The sequence below is a fragment of the Wickerhamomyces anomalus genome, assembly GCF_001661255.1.
Source record: "Wickerhamomyces anomalus NRRL Y-366-8 unplaced genomic scaffold WICANscaffold_3, whole genome shotgun sequence".
Lineage (NCBI taxonomy): Eukaryota > Fungi > Ascomycota > Saccharomycetes > Phaffomycetales > Wickerhamomycetaceae > Hansenula > Hansenula anomala.
The window spans coordinates 350,325-376,390 of record NW_017567112.1 but is presented as its reverse complement, the minus strand read 5'-3'; the positions used below and the strand labels follow the sequence as shown (position 1 = coordinate 376,390).

Here is a 26,066-nt window from a genome sequence, read left to right as displayed (position 1 = left end):
TACAAATTTCTAGATCCATATGAGAAAATCAAAATCAAAATAAAAAGTCATCAATCAACAAAACAAACGTTATCTCTTAACAAGAAGCCATCAAAATGGGTATCAGTACGCCTGATGAAGAGGGCACTCCTGCAGAGCAAGTGAAAGGTGAAAGCAAGATCTGTACTGTCGATGATTTGGTACTTGGTTGTAAATGTTTTGTTGAGAAAGATGGTGAACACAGATTGGCTGAACTATTATCTATCCATGTTAAGAAGGGGAGAAAAGTATTTTATGTGCATTATGATGAGTTCAATAAGCGTCTAGATGAATGGATTGAACTTGATAGAATAGATTTTTCACGTCCAGTGACTTTCCCCAAACCAGATACGCCTAAAAAAGAGAAACAACCAACAAAGAAACAAGCTACAAGTAAGAACAAGAAGAAAAAGAAAGATATCAAAGAACAATCAGCTACACCTGCAACACCTTCAAGTGTTCCACCTCAAGGAGATGATGTTATGGATTTAGATAATTTGAATGTTCAAGGTCTGAGGACTGAAGAAATTTCAAGAGAGGATGAAATTGAAAAATTAAGAACAGGTGGGTCAATGACACAAAGCTCTGGTGAAGTGGCGAGAGTTCGTAACTTGAGTAAAGTGATAATGGGTAATCATGAAATCGAACCTTGGTATTTCTCTCCATATCCAGTTGAATTAACAGAGGAAGATGTGATTTATATTGATGACTTCACTTTACAATTTTTCGGATCAAAGAAACAATTTGAAAGATTTAGATCAAAATGTACACTAAGACACCCACCAGGCAATGAAATTTATAGAGATGATTATGTTTCATTTTTTGAGATTGATGGTCGTAAACAAAGAACATGGTGTCGTAATGTTTGTTTGTTTTCAAAATTATTCTTGGATCATAAAACACTTTATTATGATGTTGATCCCTTTTTATTTTATTGTATGACAAGAAGAGATGAACAAGGGCATCATTTAGTTGGTTATTTCTCAAAGGAAAAAGAATCTGCTGAAGGTTATAACCTTGCATGTATTTTAACATTACCACAATATCAAAGAATGGGGTATGGTCGATTATTAATTGAATTTTCATATGAATTATCTAAAAAGGAAGGTAAAGTTGGTTCTCCTGAAAAACCATTGTCAGATTTAGGTTTGTTATCTTATAGAGCTTATTGGGCTGATACCATTATTAAATTATTAATGGAGAATGATTCAGATCATATTACAATTGATGAAATAAGTTCAAGAACATCAATGACAACAACTGATATCTTACATACTGCCCAAACATTATCAATGTTAAAATATTTCAAAGGTCAACATGTTATATATCTGAGTCAAGAAGTTGAAGCTCAATATTTGAAGACTGAGAAGAAAAAGAGACGTTCTATTAACCCAGAACTACTAATATGGAAACCACCTGTATTTACAGCTGCTCAATTGAGATTTGGTTGGTAGGTTGTTGTATTGTATATATATACCTAATTTTAACGATTGTGATGACTCTTCTGTTTGGATGTAGGGAATTCAATCAAATGGAATTGGTTTATTCTTGTTGGATTCACTAGCTGCAATTGCACTTGGAATTTTGATACCACAACAATCACCCCAAGTATGTTGATGAAGAGGCAATCCTTCCTCTGAATCATGATCGTGGTGGTGATCACAAGAATCATCATGGTCTGTTTCTCTTGGTGGTGAGCAACCTTCAGGTGCTTTCAATATGGAACCAAAAAAGAAGTGTTGAATAATTGGTAGTTTACCTAAAACTTCAGCTCTATACATCTTAATCATACCTTCAGAGACTTTCTTCCAGGTCTTGACTGCACTAATGTCATCCAACATTGGTGAATGCCATCTTAAAGATGCAGTTTTGATGGAATTGATGAAATGGATACATTCAAAATACATAAATTTTTCATGAACCTCCTCCACGAGATCTTTATTGTGGATTGATTTTGGACGTAAATGTGGATGTGTTGATAATTGAGCAGCACCAAATAAGAATGGTAAGAAATGATAATCATCTAACCCCCAAACACCATGTGAGCCAGCTGGTTCGAGCCAATATTCTTTTTGGAAAACTCTCATCACCGATATATACTTGTTGAAGATTTGTAAAACAATCGCTGTATTATCCTCCGGAGTAAAGATCTCTAGTTTCCTCAAACACAACAAAAGTGCAAGAAAATTCAATTCATGACCAGATCCATAGTCAATTCTTGTTCTATTCCCCCATGATTCATTGAAATAGGTAGTTAATTCTATTGTAGGATCACCTTCAATCTTGGATAGCTCATCCAAATGTTCCTTCAGTATATCACCAGATTTTGTATTAATTTCATCATAAACATCTCTGAATTCAACTTTACCAAATCTTGAAGTGTTTTTATCCTGAACCACTGGATGTGCTTTAATTATACCCAATACAACATCTAATATATCAAGAACAGCCTGTGTGTTTGAAGAAATGTAACATTCTGACGAGTTCTCTTTGCCAACTACTGAATCTGCTAATTCTGTAACGAATTGGACTATATCTTCATGGGTTTCGCTGGATTGCCATTTTTCCATGTCCTCATTGGACAATATTCTTCTTTGGGGAGTTGTGAATGTGAAGGTGTTGGTCATTTTGAAGGTTAGTTCTTTGCTGATGATTTCTTGATGATGATGGTTATTATGATGATTTTTCAATTTTTTGCCTCTATCGAGAAGAATAAAAAAATGTACTTTTGGCATATAAATTTGAACCATTCCCACCAATTTGAATTCAACTCATCCAATCCATTTTCAATATGAATAAGACTACTTTCACTAGTTATTTGGAATGTATAGAAACTATACGAAACCCTTGACCGAGCTCAAGACTGAGTTCGTCCTACACAATTTCACTCAAATCCTCATCAACATCCAAAGAGAATTGGATAAACCACTTCTTGAGATCAATTTCAACAATTTTTACAAAGATCTTGATGAAGTGGATCACTATGAAGATTACATTACTGAAGTTGATACTCTTTTGTTAAGATGTACAATCAAGCATCTAATCAATCAACTTCCAGAATCTGCCCCAGATCATCCAGTTTGTGAACTACTCGATGGCGATTTTTTTTACAACATTTACAAGATTGCATTTATAGTTCCAATGTTGAACTTTGAGGATCAAATCAGAGTTCCTAGAGGTTTCCATAGCTATGATTCAACTAATTGGTTAAGTCGAAACTTGGTTGATGTTCAAGCATGTTTAGATTTCACTCCAGATTTGGATGTTAGATTGCGAGGTTTAATTTCAAAATTTGAATCCAAGATTGATCATGTTGTATCTCAAAGAAGATGTGAATCAACTTTCAAGACATATTTCTGGGGGTTAACAAGAGGTATGTTAGCCCAGATAGTTTCTGACCATACTTTGTCAAGATCTGAAATTGATATGAGGCTTGTTTTACATGCCTCCTTATTATCACCTATCAAGATGTTTTTCAATGGATTGTTTCACACTAACCTTGAAGTTTATGATGATACCTTTGGTGCTGAAATGTATGGAATTGAGCAATTGCTTCCGGAAGATTCACCAGCTCGTCGTTTATCTAAAATTATCATCAAACCTGATTTATATATTGTTGATCAAACAAGTGGTGAGGTGAAAACTATCTTGAACCTCAAGAAACCATCTATAGATTTTAGTGAAGATTATCAACTACAAGATAGATGGGACAATATTGACCAAGATATTAATAAGTTGTTGGTCAATTTGATACTTGAAAAATCAAGAATAGGATTTATCACAGATGGTTACTCGACAATGTTTGCTCGATTCCCCAAAAATCCAAAAGTGCTTCGAAGCAATTGTCATGATACTTTACAGTGTATCATAGATTCAAAACACTTGAATAATAGGTTTATTGATGCATCAAGTTCAGAGCTCAATATTTCCACAAGATTATTACTTGCAGTGGAACTTTTAGAATCACTTTCATTGGAAAATGACAATAGTGATTTCTTAAATGAAAAACAATTGACAAAATTAGATGATATTTGGAGAGTTGAAATATCAAATATTGTGGATAATCTTGATATAGGTGAACTTACCACTACAAAACATAAGGGATTTGCTGATTATTTTACCAAATTTCTTCCTTGGGTATCTCAAGAGATTGGCCCCATTGATGTTTTTATCAAAAGTGTCCCAGATCATGAAGTTATCAAATCCGCTGGTGGAAATAGTCCTATAGAGATTTTATGCCTGAATTCTATTGCCTTCACTCAATGTTTTGCTCCCCTTGTCGTGCCATCATCTGATAGAGTGATACTGAAGATATTTGATCTTCGAAGAATGATTTCATTTTATGAATATCATAAAAAGAAAGATGAAATTTTCATGATGGAGCATAATGTTTTCATACCTTTTCAATTTTGTCAATCCATAATAAGAAACTATTATTATAACGAGCTAGATTGTTATCAGAAGATAACTAGTTATAACAAACGTGAAATTACTGAGGAAACATCTCAACCTGGACATGAGATTATTAAAATACCTGAACTTGTTGGGTATGGGAAATTACATACAAGAGAATATAATGGGTTTTATATAGCAATTAGTGATCATAGTCAGAGATCACCAGTTGTTAAACGTCCAAGATCAGCTTCTGAACAAGCAAGATATGAATGTGGATTAGTTGATGGTTCAAAATCAAATGGACTTGTCTGCCATAATGATCTAGTCAATAGTGATTGTTGGATCAATGATGGAATATACTCTTTTGCGACAATTTTCAAAAAGCATGAAGACCATTTGGAAGCACCAGATGATAGTGATGATACTCTAGTACCTACAGAATAGATTATAGATTTTATATAAAATGAAGATGACTTTTACGCTATTTAACTCTAGTAGTAATGTATATTTCGCGAAATTTCTCATCACATGACTACTCACGTGTCTCTATCTATGAGTGTCTCTACCGTCTTTATTGAGCGCATGGGTTTTGGCTGCCCAATTCCAATTTTTTGGAATTTGGATTGGTTTAAAATTTAAAAGGGAGATGGAATAAATAACCTTCTCATCCAGTATCAAACATCAACTTCAAGTACTGCTAGGCTATCAAAGATGGGTCAAGAAGAAGCCATATTCCGTAAGTATCATGCAATTGGCTCTTATTGAAGACTATCCAATGGTTTGGCAATTGATTTGAACTCATTTGCTTTTGTTTTGGCCCCTTCGTTGATAAGGGAATTGGGCACTAGTGCTTCAATTAGAGAAGAATTCAAAGGGAATTTTTGCTAACCATTCATAATATAGGCGCTGCGGATATGTCCTTGGTGCAACTATATATCCCTTCAGAGATTAGTAGGGATGCTGTTTATGCCCTTGGTGAATCAGGTACTATTCAATTTAGAGATTTGAATTCAAAAGTTAATACTTTCCAAAGATCATTTGTTCAAGAAATTAGACGTTTAGATAATGTTGAAAGACAATATCGTTTCTTCAAGAATGAATTAGATGATCGTGAAATTGAATTGAAACCTGCTCCATATATCGAGGATGAACAGTTTTCACCACCTTCAAAACCAAGTGATATTGATGAGAAAGTTGAAAATGCTGAATTATTAGAACAAAGATTAAATCAATTGGTTGATTCTTCCGAAACTTTAGAAACTCGTAAGAAAGATTTACAACAATTGAGACATGTTTTAAAAGGAGCTGATGAATTCTTCAGTAAAGCTTCCAAAAATGCTGATTTAGTTAGTTTACATGAAGATTCTCAAGATGTTGAAAATCAAGTTCAACAACAACAACAAATTCCAAATCAAAGTTTTGTCACTGGTGTCATTCCAAGAAGTAAAATCAATCTATTGGAAAAAATCTTGTGGAGAGTATTGAGAGGGAATTTATTTTTAGATTCAATTGAAATTGAAGAACCAATTTATGATCCAAAAACTAAAAAAACATTGCTAAGAATGTTTTCATTGTATTTTCTCATGGTTATGAAATCATTTCAAGAATTAAGAAAATTGCAGAATCATTAGATGCAGATATTTATGAAATTGAATCTGAAGAATCTAAAAGACAAGCTTTATTAGATGAAGTTAATGGTAATTATTCAGATTTAACCACTGTTTTGGAAACAACAAACCGTACTTTGGATACTGAACTGATTGCCATTGCACAAGAATTATCAAATTGGTCAGCTATAATCACAAAGGAAAAATCTGTTTATGAAACTATGAATTTATTTGATTATGATGTTAATAGAAAGGCATTAATTGCAGAAGGTTGGATTCCAACTAATGAAATTGAACAAGTTAAACAAATCTTACAAACAAGTTCCACTGGATTACAATCTATTGTCAACACTTTACACACCACTAAAACACCACCAACTTATCATAAAACTAATAAATTTACAGATGCTTTCCAAAACATTTGTGATGCTTATGGTGTTGCTCAATATAAAGAAGTGAACCCGGGTTTACCAACTATTGTTACATTCCCATTCATGTTTGCCATTATGTTTGGTGATATGGGACACGGGTTTATTTTAGGATTAGCTGCATTAATGTTGGTTATTCATGAAGATAAAATTGCACGTATAAAAAGAGATGAAATCTTCGATATGGCTTATAGTGGGAGATATATCTTGTTATTAATGGGATGTTTTTCAATGTATACTGGGTTTTTATATAATGATTTATTTTCCAAATCAATGACACTTTTCAAAAGTGGTTGGGAATGGCCAAAACATCATGAAGGTGAGACAATATTTGCTTCCAAAACTGGTATCTATCCAATTGGTATAGATCCTGCATGGCATGGAACTGAAAATGCATTATTATTTACAAATTCCTACAAGATGAAGTTGTCAATCTTGATGGGTTTTATTCATATGACTTATTCATATTGTTTTTCATTAGTTAATCATTTACATTTCAGTTCAATGATTGATATTATTGGTAATTTCATCCCAGGTTTGTTATTCATGCAAAGTATATTTGGGTATTTATCAATTTGTATTGTTTATAAATGGTCAATTGATTGGAATTCAATTGGTAAACCAGCACCAGGTTTATTAAATATGTTGATTTCAATGTTTTTATCACCAGGTAAAGTTGAAGAATATTTGTATTCAGGACAAGAAAAAATCCAAGTTGCATTGTTATTAATTGCATTAGTTTGTGTTCCTTGGTTATTATTATTAAAACCAATGTATTTTAAATATAAAATGAATCAAGAACAAAAGTATCAAGAATTGAATGATGATGTTGAAGCTATTCAAGATTTACCAACAGAACCTGATCAATTAGCAGAACATCAAGATGATGATGATGAAGAACATGAAGGTCATAACTTCGGAGATATTATGATTCATCAAGTTATTCATACTATTGAATTTTGTTTAAATTCCGTTTCACATACTGCATCATATTTAAGATTATGGGCGTTATCATTAGCACATGCACAATTATCAACAGTTTTATGGTCAATGACTATTCAAGGAGCATTTAAAACAACTGGATTTATTGGTTCCCTAAGTATTGTTTTCCTTTTCGGTATGTGGTTTATCTTGACTGTTGTTATCTTGGTTATCATGGAGGGTACTTCTGCAATGTTGCATTCTTTACGTTTACATTGGGTTGAAAGTATGTCCAAGTTTTTCGTTGGTGGTGGTAAACCATATGAACCATATAGTTTTAAAACTATTTTATCAAGTGTTGAATTATAGAGAGGAGGGGTCTTCCATTGACAAAAAAAATAAAGATTAATTGTATTACGTTTATTGATGTAGTTGTATTTATTCCCATACTTTAACTAGTTGATCAGTACCACCTGATATGAATAAACATCTCATACTTTCATTAATTAAAGCTTGATCATGAGTTTTCCGATCATTTGGATTTTCAAAAATTGGAGGAGCAAATGCAATTGAATTTACAAACCCCATATGATGATTTTGTAAAGTTCTTAGGCAATCACCATTTTCTAAATCCCAAATTTTAATAGATTTATCATCTGAGCAACTAATTAAGAATTTCCCATTCGGGTGAATAATTAAATCTTTGACCCAAGATTTATGACCAATTAAAGTTTTAATCAAAGTACCTTGAGGGTTCGAAGAAGGTATTGGGTGATTATGAGGTCTTATTATGGGTATTGGTAATAACCAAATCTTTATTGTATCATCTCTACCGCCACTTACGGCATATTTGTAACCTAATTTATCGTAAGAATCTTGATCCACTGATTCTAAATTTGTCAACATTTTATCAACGTATTGATTTGATAAAGTTGGCAAGAATTTAACCACTTCCACAACTTGATTATGACCAATCATTATCCCCAACCCGGTACCTGAATCACCATGACTTAATCTTATACTTTGATCATTTGAACCAGATAACAAATACTCGGATGCTGTTAAATCTAAAGTTCTTACCCAATCTGAATGACCTATAAAAGATTTAAGGCACCACCCATTTGTTAAATCCCATATTTTGATTGTGGTATCTCTAGAACAGGTGAATATATATCTTGAACCTTCTTTGAAAACGACTGAGGAAACAACATGTTCATGACCTGTTAAAGTTCTTAATAGTTTGTAATTGGAGCAATCCCATACTTTTACATAAAGATCTGATCCACAAGTTACCATAACATGATTATTATTGTTAAATTCCAACTTATCCGGTGAGATTACCAATTTATTCAAAGTTTTCGTATGAGCTTGTATAATGTCAATAGGTTGAGCTAAATCCAATACATTCCATACAGTGAAGGATCCATCCGAACAACCATTGACTAATTGAGGTAATGAGGGATGTATAGCAGCACAAGTTACTGAACTCTCGTTATTCAAAGTTTTTTTAACTTTTGATGGGACCCAATTTAGTTTAACCAAATCAGAATTTGTATTTGATGAAGTTAGATATGAAGAATTTGTAGATTGTTTCGATAATTGGTCAACTTGGGATTCTAAATCGATGATTTTCTTCTGTAGCCGTATTATAGCGTTCCATTTCTTGGTTAAAAGATCACCATCATCTTTTAGTTCATCTATTTGTAATTCTTGTTGTAAGTTTGTGATACAGTCTTGGGATACTAATGGTTTTAAATAGTTGAGTATTGAAGTGTTGAGATCAGACCTTTGTTTAGCTGAGAGAAGGGACATTCTTTGAGTGTCCAGTGGATGAGAATGAGTGTATGTAGGGAACGTTAAGCTCTTAAGCCCTTTGTCAATATGTTGGTCTTTGAATGTATTGTTTTTCCAAAATGAAAACAAAACAAACAAAAGTTTAAGAAATCGCGAAATCGCGAAAATGTTGAAAAACTGAAAAAACTGAAATCAAGAGCCTGAAGTATTAAGTATCAAGCTCCATATTTGAACTACGATTCTCTGGTCATCTCAAAAGAAATTGAATTAGCTGAGTTTATTCAGATCTGACCAACTGACATGGTGTTCCATGGTCAAAAATCTGATAACTCAACCAAAAATTGTTATTAATGTTGTTACCCACTGTAGCTAACTAGTCTATATCTCAAGAATAAGGAAAGGTACAAGGTACAATACGAAGGATCTCCAAATAAAAGAGCTGACATCACCTGCTCAACGCTTTGTAGAGAGATACAAAAGTTTGCAGTTGTGTCAAGCAGATTAAAGATTAAAGCATATAAAGGACTCCAAAAACCTGAGACCCATATCTCTGATTTCAACATACTTTTAATGTTGTTGTAGTTGAAAGAAATTTTCTGATCAAGATTGAATAAAACCATCAGCCACGCGATGGCTCCAGTCTCTGCGTCTCTGTCCAGTTGGCTGACGGCTGCCATCACACACCGGCCACCCAGCACAGAGTGTTTTAATGGCTCTCTGCCCGGCGATGGCGTACCGGAGAGAGGGTCTTCCTAGGGCTCCTCTGCCTAGCATCTCTGCCTGGCGCCCTCCTCCCGCCTCTGCCGCTACAATTTCCAGAGCGGCTAGGACGGCACAAGCCGGCAGCAGGACCAATATTATTTTGTGGTATAACAATAGCATCACCACCAATCCACAACTCAATCAGCAACAACAACAACAACATTTCCACCAGACTGCTCGTTTCAGCGAAGACGGTGATTCATCTGATTCAAATTTTCACTTTCTTCTTTCTTATTTATTCACTGCTTGGACCCGCTACGTTGGTTATTACTATTATTGATAGGTTGGAAGAACCACTCGTGTGAATCATAGCAAACATCAGAAACACCTTGAAGCTCCTGGTTAGCCTGTATTAGCCATATCCTCAATATTCACCAAAGATCACCATCACCATCATCACCACCATCCATTAAATAATCCTTGTATGCCGTTGTTGAAGTTCCCTTCTTTATAATTAAACTCTTCATTTGCACTTTACACAAGCTAATATTATCAATATATCAATCAGCTCATAATGCCCAAAAGATTCACCCTCCATACAAACAACTCAAGCTCGTCACAGAGTAGGGCGGGAAGCCCTGCTAACTCAAAGGGAAGATCGTTCTTTGGTATAAGTTTAGGTAAACATGATTCTGGAGATTCAACAGATCATGAATCTCCATCAGCTACTCATACTGATAGTCAACATCCTCATCATCATGAATATCAACAAGTTGAAAGACATTCTCCTCCATCTTCAAGTTCCAGAAACACTTCAATAGTGGATCTGAACCATAACAATAACAACAACACTCATCATCATCATTCTGTACTGGAATTGAAAAGATTCTTTAGACCTTCAATGAAAAAACATTCAAGCCCCCCATCTAAATCTTCAATAAATATCCCAAGTTCAAGTACAATCTCATTATCCAAAACTTCAACTGATCCTTTAGCTCAAGATGGAATATTGGTTCAAAAATATGGTAAATTGGGGAAAATTTTAGGTTCAGGTGCTGGTGGTTCTGTTCGTTTATTAACAAGACCTTCAGATGGTCTAACTTTTGCAGTTAAAGAGTTCCGTCCAAGGAAATCTGGTGAACAATTAAAAGATTATGCTAAAAAATGTACTGCTGAATTTTGTATCGGTTCAACTTTACATCATCCAAATATCATTAAAACTTTAGATATTGCTCATGAAAATGGTCATTATTTCGAAGTTATGGAATATTGTCCAATTGATTTCTTTGCTGTTGTTATGAGTGGGAAAATGACTAGAGGTGAAATCAATTGTTGTCTAAGACAAATTACTGAAGGTGTTAAATATTTACATGAAATGGGTCTGGCTCATCGTGATTTAAAATTAGATAATTGCGTTGTTACTGAACAAGGTATACTAAAATTAATTGATTTTGGTTCTGCTGTTGTTTTCAGATATCCATTTGAAGAAAATATTGTTAAAGCTCATGGCGTTGTTGGTTCTGATCCTTATTTAGCTCCTGAAGTTTTAACTAAAAGAGAATATGATCCTCAACCTGTTGATATTTGGTCAATTGCAATCATTTATTGTTGTATGACTTTGAAAAGATTCCCATGGAAGGCTCCAAAATTATCAGATCCTTCTTATAAATTATATTGTATGCCTGATGATAATCCTCATGATTATGAATTATCTGCAAAGCAACATAAAGAATTATTGGCAAAGAAAAGAGAAGAAAAATTGAGACAAATAAATGCAGAATCAAGTTCTAATAACGGTGTTGAAAAAATTACTGAAGTTTTAAATGAAACTACAATTGCTCATGATAAACATGATGAAAAGACAAATGATACTGAAAAATCAATTCATTCAACTATCCCAGTCTCTCATGATGAAAAAGATTTAATTCATACTCAAAATGATAAAAAACCAATCCCTCCAGGTGAACAAAAACCTCATCATCGTACAATCCATGGTCCTTATAGATTAATGAGATTATTACCACATGCTTCGAGACCAATAATCTCTAAAATGTTGACTGTGGATCCAAATTTTAGAGCAACTTTAGATGATGTTTTCAATGATGAATGGTTTAGTTCAATAACTCCATGTACAATGAATTCAAAAGGTGAAACTATACATGCTTCTGGTCATCATCATACATTTGTTAAAGAAGAAGAGGCACATTTACAAGATTATAAAGATCAAAAGAAACCAGTGAAACAATAATGAAGTTACGAAGAAAAATCAAAGCAAGAACCCAATATTATTTATTTTTAACGAGAATGATCAAAACATAATACGATATTACTATATATGCCAGAGAAACAAAGAGTGATCTTAAATAATTTCATATTCCAATGTCATATTATAAACATATACCTATATATTATTTTTCATATCGTAGTTTATTTTTCTCCTTTATGTTCATGACCCCACCAGCCATACAATGTATGAGCTTCATCATTTCCAATATTCTTGAAAAAGACATTATCTAATCCTAATTGATTAATACCGAAAACACCAACATTCCCAATACTTTTATCCTCATTAGAAAAACATAAATGGAACAATAATCTTAATTTTAGAGTATGAGCACCAATATGAATCAAATCATCTTTCTCCAAATCCAATAACCCTCTATCCAAACAACTTCTTATCAATTCATTCTTATTCAACCCCCAAATATTATTCCCATCTTCACCATTTATTAAATAATGATTATCAACTTTAATCAAATCATAATGGAACTTCAAACGGGCTTGTAATGTAGATATTGGATATAGGAAAACTGGCAAATATTTTGATTTTAGATTTAGGGACTGTACGAGTAATTTCAACTCATCATGAGGTAATTTATAAACGCTTTGGAAAGGTATCTCACCCTGGGAATACACTGCACCATACCTTTCCAGTCTCAGTTTAGTCAACTGTTGGAAGGCTTTAGTTGATGATGAATATTTCTTGATCAATAATCCGGGGAAGACACAAGTTGATGGTGCCAACTCGGGGAAAATATAGCATAATATTGGTGTAGTCTCTGCAAATACCAGTAAAATCATGGCGAATAATGGAATTTTATAAAAATCTTGTTGTGTTCTCAAGATTGTTTGGAATTCTAATCTGTTTAGGTTAAGTATTGTAGTTTTATCAAATTTTTTCAAAGTTTCTTGTTCAATAATTTGCATGGTTTCTAAAGCATTTAATAAATTTATTAAATCTCCACTGTTTTTCAATTTCCTTTTCGTGATGGATCCATCTTGTTCAACATTTTCAATGGAATACTTTGATTTGATCTCTGCAACTCTTGTCCTATTTTGCCATACATTTTGAATACCAATTCTATAAAAATGAATAATTGATTTGAAATAACCAGTATATTGTTTAAATTTCAATTGAACACCTTCACTCTTTGGATTCTCCTTTTGGATATCTTCAAAGACAACTTTCTTGGTTCTCAAGACAATAGGTAATGTATTGTTTGCATTTATTAAATCTGGCTCAGGTTTATGATGATGTGTATGCCATAGTTTTAGTAACGTTGGATTTGCTTCTAATGATTTTAAAAAAGACTCTTTCGAAGAAACATTGATTTGACTAGCCACTGTGGAATTGAATCGACATTGGATCCGTATTATCGAGGGTCTGAACATTGGGGATTTTATCAACTTTTTGCCTAACTAGAATTGCTTGAAAAGAGTGAAGTTTGATTTTCAGAACTCGTGATTTTCAGTTTTTCGCGAAACTAAAAATCTACAAAAAAATCGACATTTGAAATCAACATTGAAATCAATTGAATCCAGTTGAAGATGATGCTTGAATTCGAGCCTGCTTGCTGCTACTGGTATTGTTGCTGCTGAGCTCAATCTACACGTTCAGTCAAAGGAAACCAGGCTCAAATATTTATACAAGGTTTATCAACTGGATCTTTACCATACCATAGAGACCATTGGCTATATTTCTGATAAAACTCTGAATTCCTATCTTCAAAGCATTTCTTGGCCCTAATTGCTCCTTCAATGTGGAAATAATGAATTACAACACAAAGCTTCCTTGAAATAACTGGTGTTATTTCTAAAATCTCACCAAATTCATGGAAGTCCTGATGAATTATTGGAATGCTCAATTCTGATAAATGTGATTTTGGAGATGGATAATGTCTTGATGATCTACCAGCGGATGACCCAGCTCGTTTCTTTAGTATTAAACAACGACGTGCTCCAGTCTGCTCAACTTCTTCTAGAATAAATGGTTTCAATGGAATATGGTATGGTTCTTGAGATCTTAAAAGTGAATGTGGAGGTGCCCATTGAGGTTGATAATGAAATCCATTGATAAGAAACATTCCACTCAAACTAAATCTCATAAAACTTTCAGCATCATCAGGCTTTACAAACCATAACTCTAAACTTGGATTTCTATTTGGAGCTCCAGTGAAACGGTTATTATTTATTGCAAGGCTGTTGGATAATATAACAATCTTCTCCAAAGGACCACCAGTTATTTGTGCAATAATTGACTTAATACCAACAAACGGTGAAAGATTACTCAATTGAACCACTCTTCTTCCAATGAAATTTTGCTGGAAGTCTTTTGAATTATTACTATCAGGTGTGGTGGCATCAGCTATTTCTATTGATTCACGTGTTGTTGGTTTTGATTTTCTTTCAATAAATTTACTTGGGCCTATTGTTTGGATTTTCTCAACTTCTTCATCGTCAGCATATTCATCATCAAGAACAAATTCTTTCATTTTAGCCTCGATCTTTTTAGTAAGCGGTTTCATGTGGAACTTGTTTGGACCTCCTTTAGTTGTTGTTGCCTTATTTTCGAAGTTATGGTTAAGCAATGGCTTACGATTTGGTTGATCTTGTGATGAAGAATTACCAACAACAGTAGCACGGATACTTGTAACCAAAGTTGGAAGTTGACTGTTGGGTGATAATTTAGTAGCATTAGCTGATGTCTGCTCTTTACTGTGTGTCCCACTATTGTTGAGATCTACTTGGCTTGAGTCTCTAGATGAACCACCAAACAATAGTCTACCACTCTTTTTCCCCCTATCAATGAAATTGGAAAATGACATTATCCTTGATCTTGAACCACGAACTGTACCACCTATTCCAGGAGCAAATAAAGTTGATTGATGATCCATGTTTGGCTTCTGATAGACTGAATGATGAAATTGATGGATAAGTTGTACCTTCTATTTAGTTGATTATTGATGTTTTTGATAAGCTAATATTATAAGCAAAATGTGTTGTATGGGTTCAAATCAAAAAATAGCAAAGTTTGATGTGATAAATAAGGTATCTACAGTCTCATTATGAAAGTTTGTATTGTTTTTCAATCATTGACCTTGTGGATGAGGTTTTTCATATCGATAATTGTTTTTGGTTTTTGTGTCAAAGTATTGACCGAAAGCTAAAAATCAATTGCACAAAAACTCAATTGGTACACATAAAGATGAGCAGCTTGTCATAATTGTCGGTAGAAGCTAATGGATACAGCCGTGGTCAGATCCCAATGTGCTGCTAAGACTGTGATCATTTGGCTATACATATTCTTTCAACTAAGCCTTCCTCTACTAATCGATTTACCGATACACAATCTTATCTCGTAACGTAGAACAATAGATTATAGCATAGCTGAAGCCAGCAGCACAGCATGGCTATACAAACATACTTTATCAAACTGATGGCTTAAAACTTGGCTTACAGTCACGATTCGAGCTTTTCACTTGAATCAAGCCTTTATGAACGGGCTGAGCCCTTAAAACGTTATGACCGCTGATCGCGAAAAGAAAGAGTCCTTGAAAAGCCGACAAAAATCATCAACATCATCATCAACAACAAACGCATGAACATTGTACACGCTCTAATCGGCTGAGGTCCTTGTTGCTGCTCTTGGGCTTGCTGCCTTCAATTGTCAGTGTTTCTTCAAGCCACGATGCGACTGATCTGATATATAATGGGTTGAAGTCTTCCAAATAATCAACCATATTGTTTTGGTAATTTATTATCAAGTTTTATGACAGATATTTACAAAACAATACAAGAAATCCAAGAGTTGAAACAGTTTGAACCCTTAATTAAGACAGTTCCTTTAAGACATCTGGTTGAGAAACATGTTTGCATTTTGATTGATCATCCAAATCCTGTTGATGGTGAGAAAAAGAGATATCAGATTCTTGAGCCGCCATGGAATAAAGTCAACTTGAAAATAATACATATTTCTGAGCTTCAAAATGCCATTCAAGAAAATCTCAGTTATTTTGTTATCCATATTGAAACAAAGGAAGGCTTCAAATGTTTAAATAATGTTTTCAAAAAGTTGATCAAGTACAAAAAACATTGTCAACTCCATGTTCATTGCCGTCACTCTATCAAAAGCATTGAAAAAGTTTTCCCTAAATTAGTTAGCCTGGACTTCTTGGAATTGATAAACGTTGGTAATGAAAGTCATTTTGAAATGAAGGTTGAAGACCATGAAATATCAATCTATGTCTGTACGTTGTTCAATAAGATAAGGTTGGGCACCAATGAGGTTGTTGATAAGATCTTGAACTCACCATTTCTCAAGAGATTGGACATCCTCATGACAAATAATAGGAGTATGCCACTGATATTCTCAAATTATAACCTCCCAAATCTTGAAGTTATGGAATTAATTCAGGAAAAACCACCAGAACATCATATCATGTTCAAAGATTGTGTCCTTCCAAAGTTGAGCAAAATCGTGAACAAGAACACCAAAATTTCTGCAATTAACTATTGTCAGTTTGATTCATTGAAAGAGTTGCGTATAAGCTATGATGATATGGTACTTTTAACGAACTTCAAAGCCGAATCTTTAGAATATTTTTCAATTGAAAGATCATATTTTCTTCCGAAGAATGTCACTTATGAGAAAGTTCAGTTTTTGTCAGATGTTTCAAAATCTATTAATGGTCCAGATTTGGTGGAAAAGTTGGGTATTCATCCAGGAGAAGTGAAAGAGATTTCAATTGATGGTCTTCGTCATCTTAGTTTCCCATCATTGAAGGCACTCAAAGTACCCAAGTTGGAATACTTGAATTTTATTAGTGGGATCATCAATATTGAAAAGCTAGAATTTGACCCATATGTTGACTGTGATAATTTAAAAGAGCTGGCTTGTTTAAAAAATTACAAATTTGAGCATTTAAAGACGTTGAAATTGACTTTGAATGATCCTCGTCCATTTAGAGACTTACCAATCTCTTCAGAGAATATGCCAAATTTGAAAAACTTGGAGATTTCAAAAAATTATTCAAAAACACCGTTCTATCTTAAGGAAATAACATTAAATGGGTTGAAAGGGTTAGAACTTGATCGTTTCACTACAAATATTGCATTGGTACATTTTCAACATTTGAAGGATTGTAAGATCAAAGAGTTACATCTTTGGTTCAAAACGTTTTTTGACATTTCTGATTCTGTTCCAAAATGTGTCATCAATAACCATAAAGAGATCTATTATCCCAGTTTTTCACCAGATCCAGAAGTAGCAGTCCCACCAACTGTGTCAATTCCATCGCATATTGGGCACCTCAAGCTATCAACATCTGCTAAACTACAGCTAACTAACAAGATACTTAATGCCCCTCACTTAGAGTCTTTAGATATTTCCGGTATCAAAAAATTGACAAAGTTCACTTTTTCGTCAAAGAACTTGAAACATTTAAACATTTCTGGAACAGGATTGAACGAAATACCAGTAGTGGAAAATGAGAAATGTGAGATAACCATTTTGAATGAATGCCCCTCCTATGAGGATGTGGAAAAGATGGATATTCTCCATAATCTCAAGAGGCTTGACTCGCAGTAGGTAGTATATAGTAATATAGAAACCAAAGTGTTGCAATCAGGTGCTGTTACACATTATGTACTTCTGTCATTATTCAACGGCTTTTCGCGGATTTTCTCCCAAGTAAACACTTCTCGGACGTCAATCCTTTCAACTTCGAAAACATTAAAAGGGTTCCATTTCTTTCTTTCTGTGATTCATACCTGTTATAAAGCACTATCAAAAATGTCCACCGACTCAATTGACTTAGAAGCCTTGGCTGCTCAAGAACAGCACTACTTTAAAACCTTTAGTTGCGACACTGCATTCAAGCTAGGTTTGAAAGCAAGGGAAATCGCAGAGACTGAGTTCCCATCAAGACCAGTTGTTATTGATATCACATTAACCACAGGCGCCACTTTGTTCAGAACAGTATTGAATGAGATCCAACCAGATAATGAAGAGTGGGTCAAGATGAAGAGAAACACTGTCATTAGATTCAATGCTAGTAGTTATAGATTTGGCCAAAGATTCAAGAAATTGGGAAGAACCCTAAAGGACAAGGCTTTAGATCCAACAGTTTATACCGTCTATGGTGGTGGTTTCCCTATTAGAGTTGAAGGTTCAAAAGATTTCATAACTGCCGTTATCACTGTTAGTGGATTGAAAGACCATGAAGATCATTATATTGGTCAAAAAGCTGTTGAGTTGACCTCAAAGCAAGAATAGATACACTACAGAATAAATAAACTAGATAAACTTTTGTTTCACCATTCAAGTACATTTGCTAATCTTTTCTTTACATCAATTGCTTCCTTGAGCTTGTTTCCTTCCTTAACTCTTGCATAATAAACAGGGCAGTCATGAGACTCGCAAGCAACTGAATGTCCTGAGCATGATCTGCAAACAACTAATAGATCTTTCATTCTGTTCTCGATTGTCTTCATCCTTTGCTGTAAGTTCAAAATGGTCTTTAGTTCGTTCTTTTGACAGCTTTGACAAAGATTTGATCTTGTGGGTATGCTGCATGAAAGGCATAGCGAATTATAGATTGAACCTTTTTTAGCAGGTTTTGGTAATTCTGTGTACCATGGTTTTATATCAACACCCAACAAGTTAAAAATTCTTTCCAGTGGGGGAATCAAAGTCTTGACAATGTAGTATTCAGCATCTAACTTGTAGTTATTCTTTAAAAAATCCTCAGGTGACCTTGCCCGTTCTCTTAAAATTGATCCTGTCTCTTGAATAATAACATATGGCACTCTTTCTTTGTACTGAGGTTCAGCTCTGGCATCTTGTTCCATCTTCTTAGTACTGACAACAGCACCTGGAGGTGGTTGCTTATAAGAGCCAATTTTCACTTCTTTTGCAAAGCAAAAATCTTGAACAGACACTTTATTATAGGTGATCTTATTGAATTGATCTTGAACAAACTCTTTAATTTTAGAGACATTGTTGGTTTCAAATAATATCCTCAGGCATTGTTCAACGATATGCTGTTGGGCAGGATGACCATCCCGTCGAACTGTTTCAATCCCTTTAGCATCAAACTTCACAGGCGAATTCTCATTTTCATAGGAATAACCAACATATCTTTTCTTTGCCATCAGCACACATGGATGGTAAACTTTTTCAAATTTTAAAGTCACAGGATCTGGATTGCTTTTAGTAACAGCATCAGCCATTTCTTTTCCGATTTTAAAAGCATCATCTCGACTTCTTCCTGGTAAGTAAACAAACAAACTATCAGTATCACCATAGACAACTTTAGCACCCCAGCTGGCTTCATTCTCAATCAAATCAACAGCTCTATCTAGAGTCTCTCTACCAGTTTGGACAATAGCATCAGCAATATCTGAACAAGGCATTCTACCGGAGAAAGAAGCAGAAGTATACCCATATGTCACATTGGCAATCAGTTTCAGAGCCAATTGGCGACTATGGTAAAGTTGTTTCAAATTTTCATCTAAAAATTTCATGGTAGACTTCACCATAAATCTTGTATCCAAAATTTCCTCCAACATCTTTGCCAATAATGATTTTCTAACTGATGACTTAGCAAACATCAACCCATTTGGAGAGAGATTAATATCATTTTCCAAAAGTTTCAATAGTCCTGGTGGGTGTTTAACATATCCAGTACCTATCTGATTTGAGTTTTTTGAATAGTTTCGCAGTCTTCCCAATAATGTTGAGTAGCAATAGTTATAAGCAATGACAATTGAAGGATATAATGACTGAAAATCTAAAACAATCAAAGGACTTTTGTAATAAGCTGATATGGGTTCCATAACAAGAGGAATACATTCTAAAGGCTTTTGTTTTCTAACTTGCTTTTTGCTTGGTGATGACAACATAAAATTTTCAGCTTTAGCCATTCTAACCATAAATGATTCAACCTTATACTGTGAACCTCTATAATACACATCATAAAAATCAATACCAATTAATCTAGCTTCTTCAGCAGCCCTTGTGATCAATTCCTGTGTCTCTATCAGTCTTGCGTCAAGTTCAAGCTTTTTCAAAAAATGACTTGCAAGTGATAGAAAGTCTTGTGAGAACATTTCAGTCAATGTCTTATTGGTGAAATGTGGAACTCTTTCATGTAATGCATGGTAGGATACATTCTCAATGGTATACTTGAGCAGATTCAATGATCTTAAAGGTCTCCAAATGTTAAGAACATGACGACCACAAATTTTGATTGCAGATGTATGAGTGTAGCCCCAATGATCACCCATCTTGCTATGACTTTTAAAATGAACCCTTGAGAGCTCAGGGACAAAATCAAATTCATAAATGGCCCTAGATCTATCAATCAAATAACCCCAAGAGGATGAATTAACTTCATATCCAGCAATAATATCGGGATCAAAATTTCTCACAAAATCAGCAAATTCTTCAAACATAACTAGCTCGTTGGAAAACACCCGACACTTGATATTTGGAATGACTTGGGGACAATTGAACATGAGTGCACCTTCTTCATATGATGAGCCATTCATTGTGCGCCAAAAAATTGTAGACACCTCATCCATTTTAGGATCTGGCTTGAACTCACCTCTTGTATTCACATGTACTTCAACAATCAATACTGTCATATGGTTGGATCCATCTGGTCTTCTTTCATTAGTCTTGGGTACAGCGTACTTATGCCTTTGGGTGACTCCAATCTGAGACTTTATTTGACTTTCATGGATGTATTCTTTGACTTGTTTATAAGAGGGTGGTTCTTTGGTGTACCTCCATTTCTTGAAACAGTCAAGTGATGATTTCAGCTGGTTTTGAATGTCTTTTGAAATTGATTCTCCAAACACTTCAATTTCTCCCAAATTTCCTAGTTTCTTTGACCCAAGCTTAAACTTCTTTCCACCATAAACAAATGGTTTCGGGACTTCATTCATATAAAATGGATCATCATAGTTTATCGTTGGTAGTCCAATGGCCTCAAAGTCAAGATTTTCCGGTGGTGGCTTGTTATAAGAATATCGCAATGAACCAATTTTCTTGAAATTGCCTTTAGGTGGTTCATTGAGTCTTGGAATGTCAAAAGCCACCGAGTACCTCCGCTTCAACGAAAATTTCGTAGTAAGTTTCTGAGTCAGCTGGATATCTGATATATCATTGAGAGTAAAGTCATCTTTGGAATCGTTGGAGAAATACCCATTGCTTTCTGCACTTTCATCGATAGAATCAAGACCATGTCTTTTTTGTAAATCCTCGTCCGCATTTTCAAACAATAGGCGACCATCATCCTTGTCTTTGAAGCCCTCTGGGTCTTCACCAAAGTCCATGAGAAAGTCATAAGGGTCACCATTATCAACAGTATCAGCACCACTACTGTCAACTTTTTCAGGTTCAGCATTAAGTTCAGGCTCATAAAATAATTCTATGGTTGAGTCAAAAGCAGTTTTAATATCATCTAACCAGGTGTCTTTTTTCAAGAAAGTACCAAAATCTGGGTCATCTTGAGTTGAATTAAGCTTCTTTGCATACTCAAATAATTGCGAATGTTCGTCACTCTCGACCCAGGTAACATTTGGGCTTCTTGAAGTAGACGGTGGTGTTGAATATTCTGCTTTGCCTTTCAACTTCCTCTGATAATCACCATCTTTCCATAGGTCTCTAGTACTTTGAACATAAATATCTGAAGACGGTGGGTTAAATTTCTCCACGAATGCATGGTGTAAATTTCTCTCTTTCAAATCAAGCCTATTAAGAATATTTTGTGCACAGGTGTCAATTTCTAAAGCACTATAGCTTATTCTATCCATATCCGTTGGCTGATATCCACTTAGGTAGTCAACGAGTTCTGGTGTCTTTGCAGTCTCATCGTATAGAATTGGAGTCCTTATGAACAAACTATTGAGCCTAAGCCATCCACAACCAAACAAGTTGAAATCAGTTAAAAATTGAAGACCATAAGGGATATGAGACTCAAAACACTCGTATTTTCTTCCATTCACTTTACCATCACGAAGCAAATCAGAAAGTCTATTGGAATAGGATGGATTCAATAGGTAAATCTTGTAAAAAGCTTGATATCCAACATGATATCCGTAAAACGGAACACCTTTGCAAATTGACACATGTGCAATATACTTGAATAGCTTACAATCCTCATCACTTGGCTTCTCGTTTGAATCAGACTGCTCCTTTTTCTTTCTCTTCAGTGACTCTGACATAACAGCCTCCAACAATTTTTGAAACTTGAAACAATCTTGGTTATCATATGGTATATAGAGATAAGGAAACACCCCATGAATATGAGTAAGAATATTGTGACCTGTAGGTATAGATCCAAAGACTCTGATCACTGGAACTTGGTAGTAAGAGTAACTCTCGTCGCCATTTGGAGGGCCAGATCTATCAAAGATGGATGGCGTTGCTTGGTAAGTATCATAGGTATTCACCTGGACTTTGAACTCATCACCACTGGAAGAATTCGTCCCTGTAACATAAAAGTCTTCTCTATCTCTCCTCTGCATTTAAGCATTATCTTTGTGGGCTTTTGGTTGGATAAGTAATTGCGTTGTTGTGTAATACTGTTATGTTTTACTGAAGTTGAAGAATTACACTTTTCGCGACACGTCAAAAGAGAACAATGTCAAATCAGCTTCTAACTTCTAATTCTTTAGATAGGTCAAACTGGCTCACCATAACGCCATGAAGAGAACTGTCTATATCAAGATTCCAGTGAACAGGGCTGGCTTTGTTAATCCAGTGAATGTGGGTATTTTGTAATGTTTGTTAAAGAAGTCAGTACTAACAAAAACAGGTCAACTGGAGTGAAGAAAAGGAACAAAGACTATGGAAAGTGCTATCGAAATCAAAGAGAAGCGAAGTGGATTGTGAGTATTAAAGATTGTGCACGGCTTGCATTGTACTAACTGTCTCAAGGGAATAGTTTGTGAGTATAAGCTTCATCGATGATGAGAGTCTTTCTAACTTCTTTTGCCCCAGGTCTGAACAATTTGGAGTATCGGTTTCGTTCCTTCAACAACAGGCATATTGGCTCTATGAGCATGAACTTGAACAGCTGAAGAGTGAAATTAAAAAAGGTGTCCAGTCTGCTGAAACGATCACAGAGGAAACGAGAGCTATTGCATCACCAACGCCTGAAGACAAAACAATCAACAACAATGACGAGTCATTGACATCCACCAAAAGTTTCAACATGTTTGAGAACCAACCTAAACAACTGAGACATGTCAAGAAATATGTTCAGCTAGACCCACAACCACCGGTAGAACATGAAGCAAAGTTTGATCAAAATGCAACTTTCACACAAGATCAATCTGATTCTGATTCTTCATCTGATTCGGGTGACAACTTTAACCAAGAATCGGTGTTCCTGCATAGATCAAGAATCTTATCAAAACCACCGCCAAAATTCAATGATTCAGATGAAGATGAAGACGAGGCTGCTGAAGGTTTTGAAAGCATATCATTCAATAATGAATCACCAGGGAAGGTTAAAACAACTACAGAGTCCTCATTATCTAACTTATCATGTATGTATGCTATTTTTATGCTATATATGCTATTTAATTATACTAACTCAAGGTTCTTAGCATTCAGTGTTAGTAAATCTGCTCTAGAGGAGGCTTTACTTGACAATTCTCGGTTTTGAGTTCTTTGGAACATCTATCACAGGCACAGTCAAAGAACCAATTCTTGGACAAAGTTTGTTGTCTAACCAAGAGAGGTTCATCAAGGATATGGAAATAATCTATGCACATCTGTTGACCTGTCTCGACATCCTTTGTTGTTTGAAATATCATCCTATTCCCCTTTCTAAATTTTTTCAAATTTGGTGAACAAGAGTGATTGAAGAATGATGCCTCTGGGAATAAACAATAACCCAAAAATTCCTTATTTTCATTTGAACCTTCATCCACCAGCTGCCAAATACCAAATGAGTTACCGTATTCACGGCCAAAGATCATTCTCAAAGAGTCTGTTGTTAAAAAAGGTTGCAAATAATCTGGTAGAACAATCCTCAAAAACTGATAAATCAAACCTTGAGATCTTAAAAGAACTGGGAATCTGGAGGTTTTCTGTAACTCGTTTGATTGAAGTTCATTGAATAGTGGTAAAGACTCATGTTTCTTGTAAATATCAAATAAGGCATGAATGATAAATCGTGCTCCAGTGTATTCATCTTCATTCAAAAATGGCAACTTACTATATGTTTTAGATTTTTTCATTTTTGTTATTTTTTCATCCCATTCGTTTATATCTTTCCAATAGTTTTCAATAAATTCCTGTGTGATTTTGGGGCTGTAATCAGTTTCTTCAATTTGAGTTTTTGCCTTCATTTGAAAATACTCCAAGAATGTTTCAAAGGCTTCGGTTAATTCACCAGTATTATCATATTGTAACCATGTTTCTTTACAGCTTTCAGAACAAAACCATAACCCAGCACCTTTGAAGTTCTTCTTCGTCATATTTGGCAATGAAGAAATCTTCACTTTGCAATATTTACCAAACTCATAATGGAAACAACTTGCGCAGACTTCTTTTCTAAATTCGTGCAAGATCACATGTGTAAATGGTGTGTTTGAGACCAGGACATCAACGCCTTTGGGTATATCCTTCTTCGCAAAACAGGCTCTACCATACTGAGTCTGTCTGACTTCAAAATAATCAGATATATTAATATTTGTGGGTTGTCCGTTAATTTCCAAAGTCATGTTAAATTGATTAAAAAGCCGTTATAAGATGTTGATCTTTTAAACCTAATCGCTGCGGATTTAAGATGTTGACAGGTACTATTGGATTTGTACTCTTGATGGTGACTATAATTGCTTGAAAATCAGGTTTTCTATTAGCTTATTGTTTCCATATCAATGTATTTTGAAAATTTATGGTTGATAGTAAAAGATTAAAGGTTCAAATCTCAAATATTCTGTCAATTGCTGATGCCTTTAAAAACGTTTATAAATTTTTCAAAAGAAATTTTGAAAAACCACATGGAAAGTCAAAATTAGGAAATTCTCTATTTTAGGAAGGTGCTGATGACTTGCCTAATTGGGCTTGTTGGAGCTCCATATTTACAAATAGCCAACAAATCTTTGAGCTTCTATCTAACTGACAACTTACTGATGGCTAAATTCGATTCTTCAATTTTCCTCAAGGTACGTATAGCTGGAGTAACGTTAATGAAGCTAATTGTAAGTCAGATCTAAGTAAAATTGGCATCATGCAGAGAATTTCAAATATCTAGTATAAGAGAAATTGCAGACTTATAACTGGGCCCATGGACGTTTTGTCCTTACGTCTTCTTCTAATATAATTTATATTTTATCTAAACGTCATTGTACTAATTGTAGCACTTTAATTCAAACGTCTGAATAGTAAAATATTGCAAACACATATAACGGGATCGTTCATTTTTTTTTGAAAATTTCACTAACAAAATTATGTAAGCATTTGCCGGCAAATTTTTTTCAGGCAAAAATTTTTGTCCGTTGGGAGAAGAGACAAAAGACAATCAGTCACGTTTTCTATCACGTGTAGGCCAACTGGACTCGAAAGAATAATCGTCATCTAGCATAAGAACGAAGTGCAGCATAGCTCAAAATGATAAATTACATACATAGTACATAGAGTATACAGGCTTTACATTACATTAGAATCAGCTTTGCAGTATTACAAAGGTCCTTGAATTGATTGGTTGCAATATATCTATTTTTGGGTTGGTTATATAGCTCTATATACGATAATCTAAATCTGGGGTATTTCAAGCTGGACATCAAGACATATGAATGAACTAGATGACTCTTAAGCTAGCTGAACATAATCATATTGCATTCCAGTTATCCATATGATCGTTAGTCAGTATCCCAATCAATACTAGTCATCCATATCACA

At 34.5% G+C, this 26,066-nt stretch overlaps 12 protein-coding genes across 12 annotated transcripts; 6 read left to right on the top strand and 6 right to left on the bottom strand.

Annotated features, from left to right (window-relative positions):
- Positions 1-95: 95 nt before the first annotated feature.
- ESA1 (NuA4 histone acetyltransferase complex catalytic subunit ESA1) lies at positions 96-1,472 on the top strand (the record flags this gene model as incomplete). Its single annotated transcript, XM_019184702.1, has 1 exon — positions 96-1,472. One exon carries the CDS (start codon positions 96-98, stop codon positions 1,470-1,472), a length of 1,377 nt encoding a protein of 458 aa, XP_019038893.1.
- Positions 1,473-1,541: 69 nt separating this feature from the next.
- Positions 1,542-2,645, bottom strand: RRD2 (peptidylprolyl isomerase RRD2; the record flags this gene model as incomplete). Its single annotated transcript, XM_019181772.1, has 1 exon — positions 1,542-2,645. One exon carries the CDS (start codon positions 2,643-2,645, stop codon positions 1,542-1,544), a length of 1,104 nt encoding a protein of 367 aa, XP_019038892.1.
- A 196-nt stretch (positions 2,646-2,841) lies between these two features.
- On the top strand, positions 2,842-4,857 carry WICANDRAFT_104752 (uncharacterized protein; the record flags this gene model as incomplete). The annotated part of the gene is made up of 1 exon (XM_019180427.1): positions 2,842-4,857. The coding sequence occupies one exon, from the start codon at positions 2,842-2,844 to the stop codon at positions 4,855-4,857; it is 2,016 nt and encodes a 671-aa protein (XP_019038891.1).
- A 267-nt stretch (positions 4,858-5,124) lies between these two features.
- On the top strand, positions 5,125-7,738 carry VPH1 (H(+)-transporting V0 sector ATPase subunit a; the record flags this gene model as incomplete). Its single annotated transcript, XM_019184701.1, has 3 exons — positions 5,125-5,149; positions 5,317-5,986; positions 6,019-7,738. 3 exons carry the CDS (start codon positions 5,125-5,127, stop codon positions 7,736-7,738), a joined length of 2,415 nt encoding a protein of 804 aa, XP_019038890.1.
- Positions 7,739-7,807: 69 nt separating this feature from the next.
- Positions 7,808-9,181, bottom strand: PAC1 (Pac1p; the record flags this gene model as incomplete). The annotated part of the gene is made up of 1 exon (XM_019181649.1): positions 7,808-9,181. One exon carries the CDS (start codon positions 9,179-9,181, stop codon positions 7,808-7,810), a length of 1,374 nt encoding a protein of 457 aa, XP_019038889.1.
- Positions 9,182-10,766: 1,585 nt separating this feature from the next.
- HRK1 (putative serine/threonine protein kinase HRK1) lies at positions 10,767-12,113 on the top strand (the record flags this gene model as incomplete). The annotated part of the gene is made up of 1 exon (XM_019181755.1): positions 10,767-12,113. One exon carries the CDS (start codon positions 10,767-10,769, stop codon positions 12,111-12,113), a length of 1,347 nt encoding a protein of 448 aa, XP_019038888.1.
- A 380-nt stretch (positions 12,114-12,493) lies between these two features.
- Positions 12,494-13,369, bottom strand: PNT1 (Pnt1p; the record flags this gene model as incomplete). The annotated part of the gene is made up of 1 exon (XM_019180638.1): positions 12,494-13,369. A coding segment is annotated over one exon (876 nt), but the record flags the coding sequence as incomplete, so codon positions are not given.
- A 299-nt stretch (positions 13,370-13,668) lies between these two features.
- On the bottom strand, positions 13,669-15,216 carry SSP2 (Ssp2p). Its single transcript, XM_019186299.1, has one exon. It carries the CDS (start codon positions 15,037-15,039, stop codon positions 13,780-13,782), a length of 1,260 nt encoding a protein of 419 aa, XP_019038886.1. The 5' UTR covers positions 15,040-15,216; the 3' UTR covers positions 13,669-13,779.
- Positions 15,217-15,914: 698 nt separating this feature from the next.
- WICANDRAFT_78317 (uncharacterized protein) lies at positions 15,915-17,732 on the top strand (the record flags this gene model as incomplete). The annotated part of the gene is made up of 1 exon (XM_019184700.1): positions 15,915-17,732. The coding sequence occupies one exon, from the start codon at positions 15,915-15,917 to the stop codon at positions 17,730-17,732; it is 1,818 nt and encodes a 605-aa protein (XP_019038885.1).
- A 267-nt stretch (positions 17,733-17,999) lies between these two features.
- Positions 18,000-18,398, top strand: WICANDRAFT_12607 (uncharacterized protein; the record flags this gene model as incomplete). The annotated part of the gene is made up of 1 exon (XM_019180538.1): positions 18,000-18,398. A coding segment is annotated over one exon (399 nt), but the record flags the coding sequence as incomplete, so codon positions are not given.
- A 59-nt stretch (positions 18,399-18,457) lies between these two features.
- On the bottom strand, positions 18,458-22,693 carry REV3 (DNA-directed DNA polymerase; the record flags this gene model as incomplete). The annotated part of the gene is made up of 2 exons (XM_019182705.1): positions 21,515-22,693; positions 18,458-21,409 (listed from the first exon to the last, which is right to left on the bottom strand). The coding sequence occupies exons 1-2, from the start codon at positions 22,676-22,678 to the stop codon at positions 18,458-18,460; spliced, it is 4,116 nt and encodes a 1,371-aa protein (XP_019038883.1). The 5' UTR covers positions 22,679-22,693.
- A 1,080-nt stretch (positions 22,694-23,773) lies between these two features.
- Positions 23,774-24,886, bottom strand: SET6 (Set6p; the record flags this gene model as incomplete). The annotated part of the gene is made up of 1 exon (XM_019185592.1): positions 23,774-24,886. One exon carries the CDS (start codon positions 24,884-24,886, stop codon positions 23,774-23,776), a length of 1,113 nt encoding a protein of 370 aa, XP_019038882.1.
- Positions 24,887-26,066: the final 1,180 nt, after the last annotated feature.

Excerpts from the sequence above, each read along its gene's own strand:
- SSP2 (XM_019186299.1), bottom strand. The coding sequence starts at position 15,039 with ATGGATCATCAATCAACTTTATTTGCTCCTGGAATAGGTGGTACAGTT.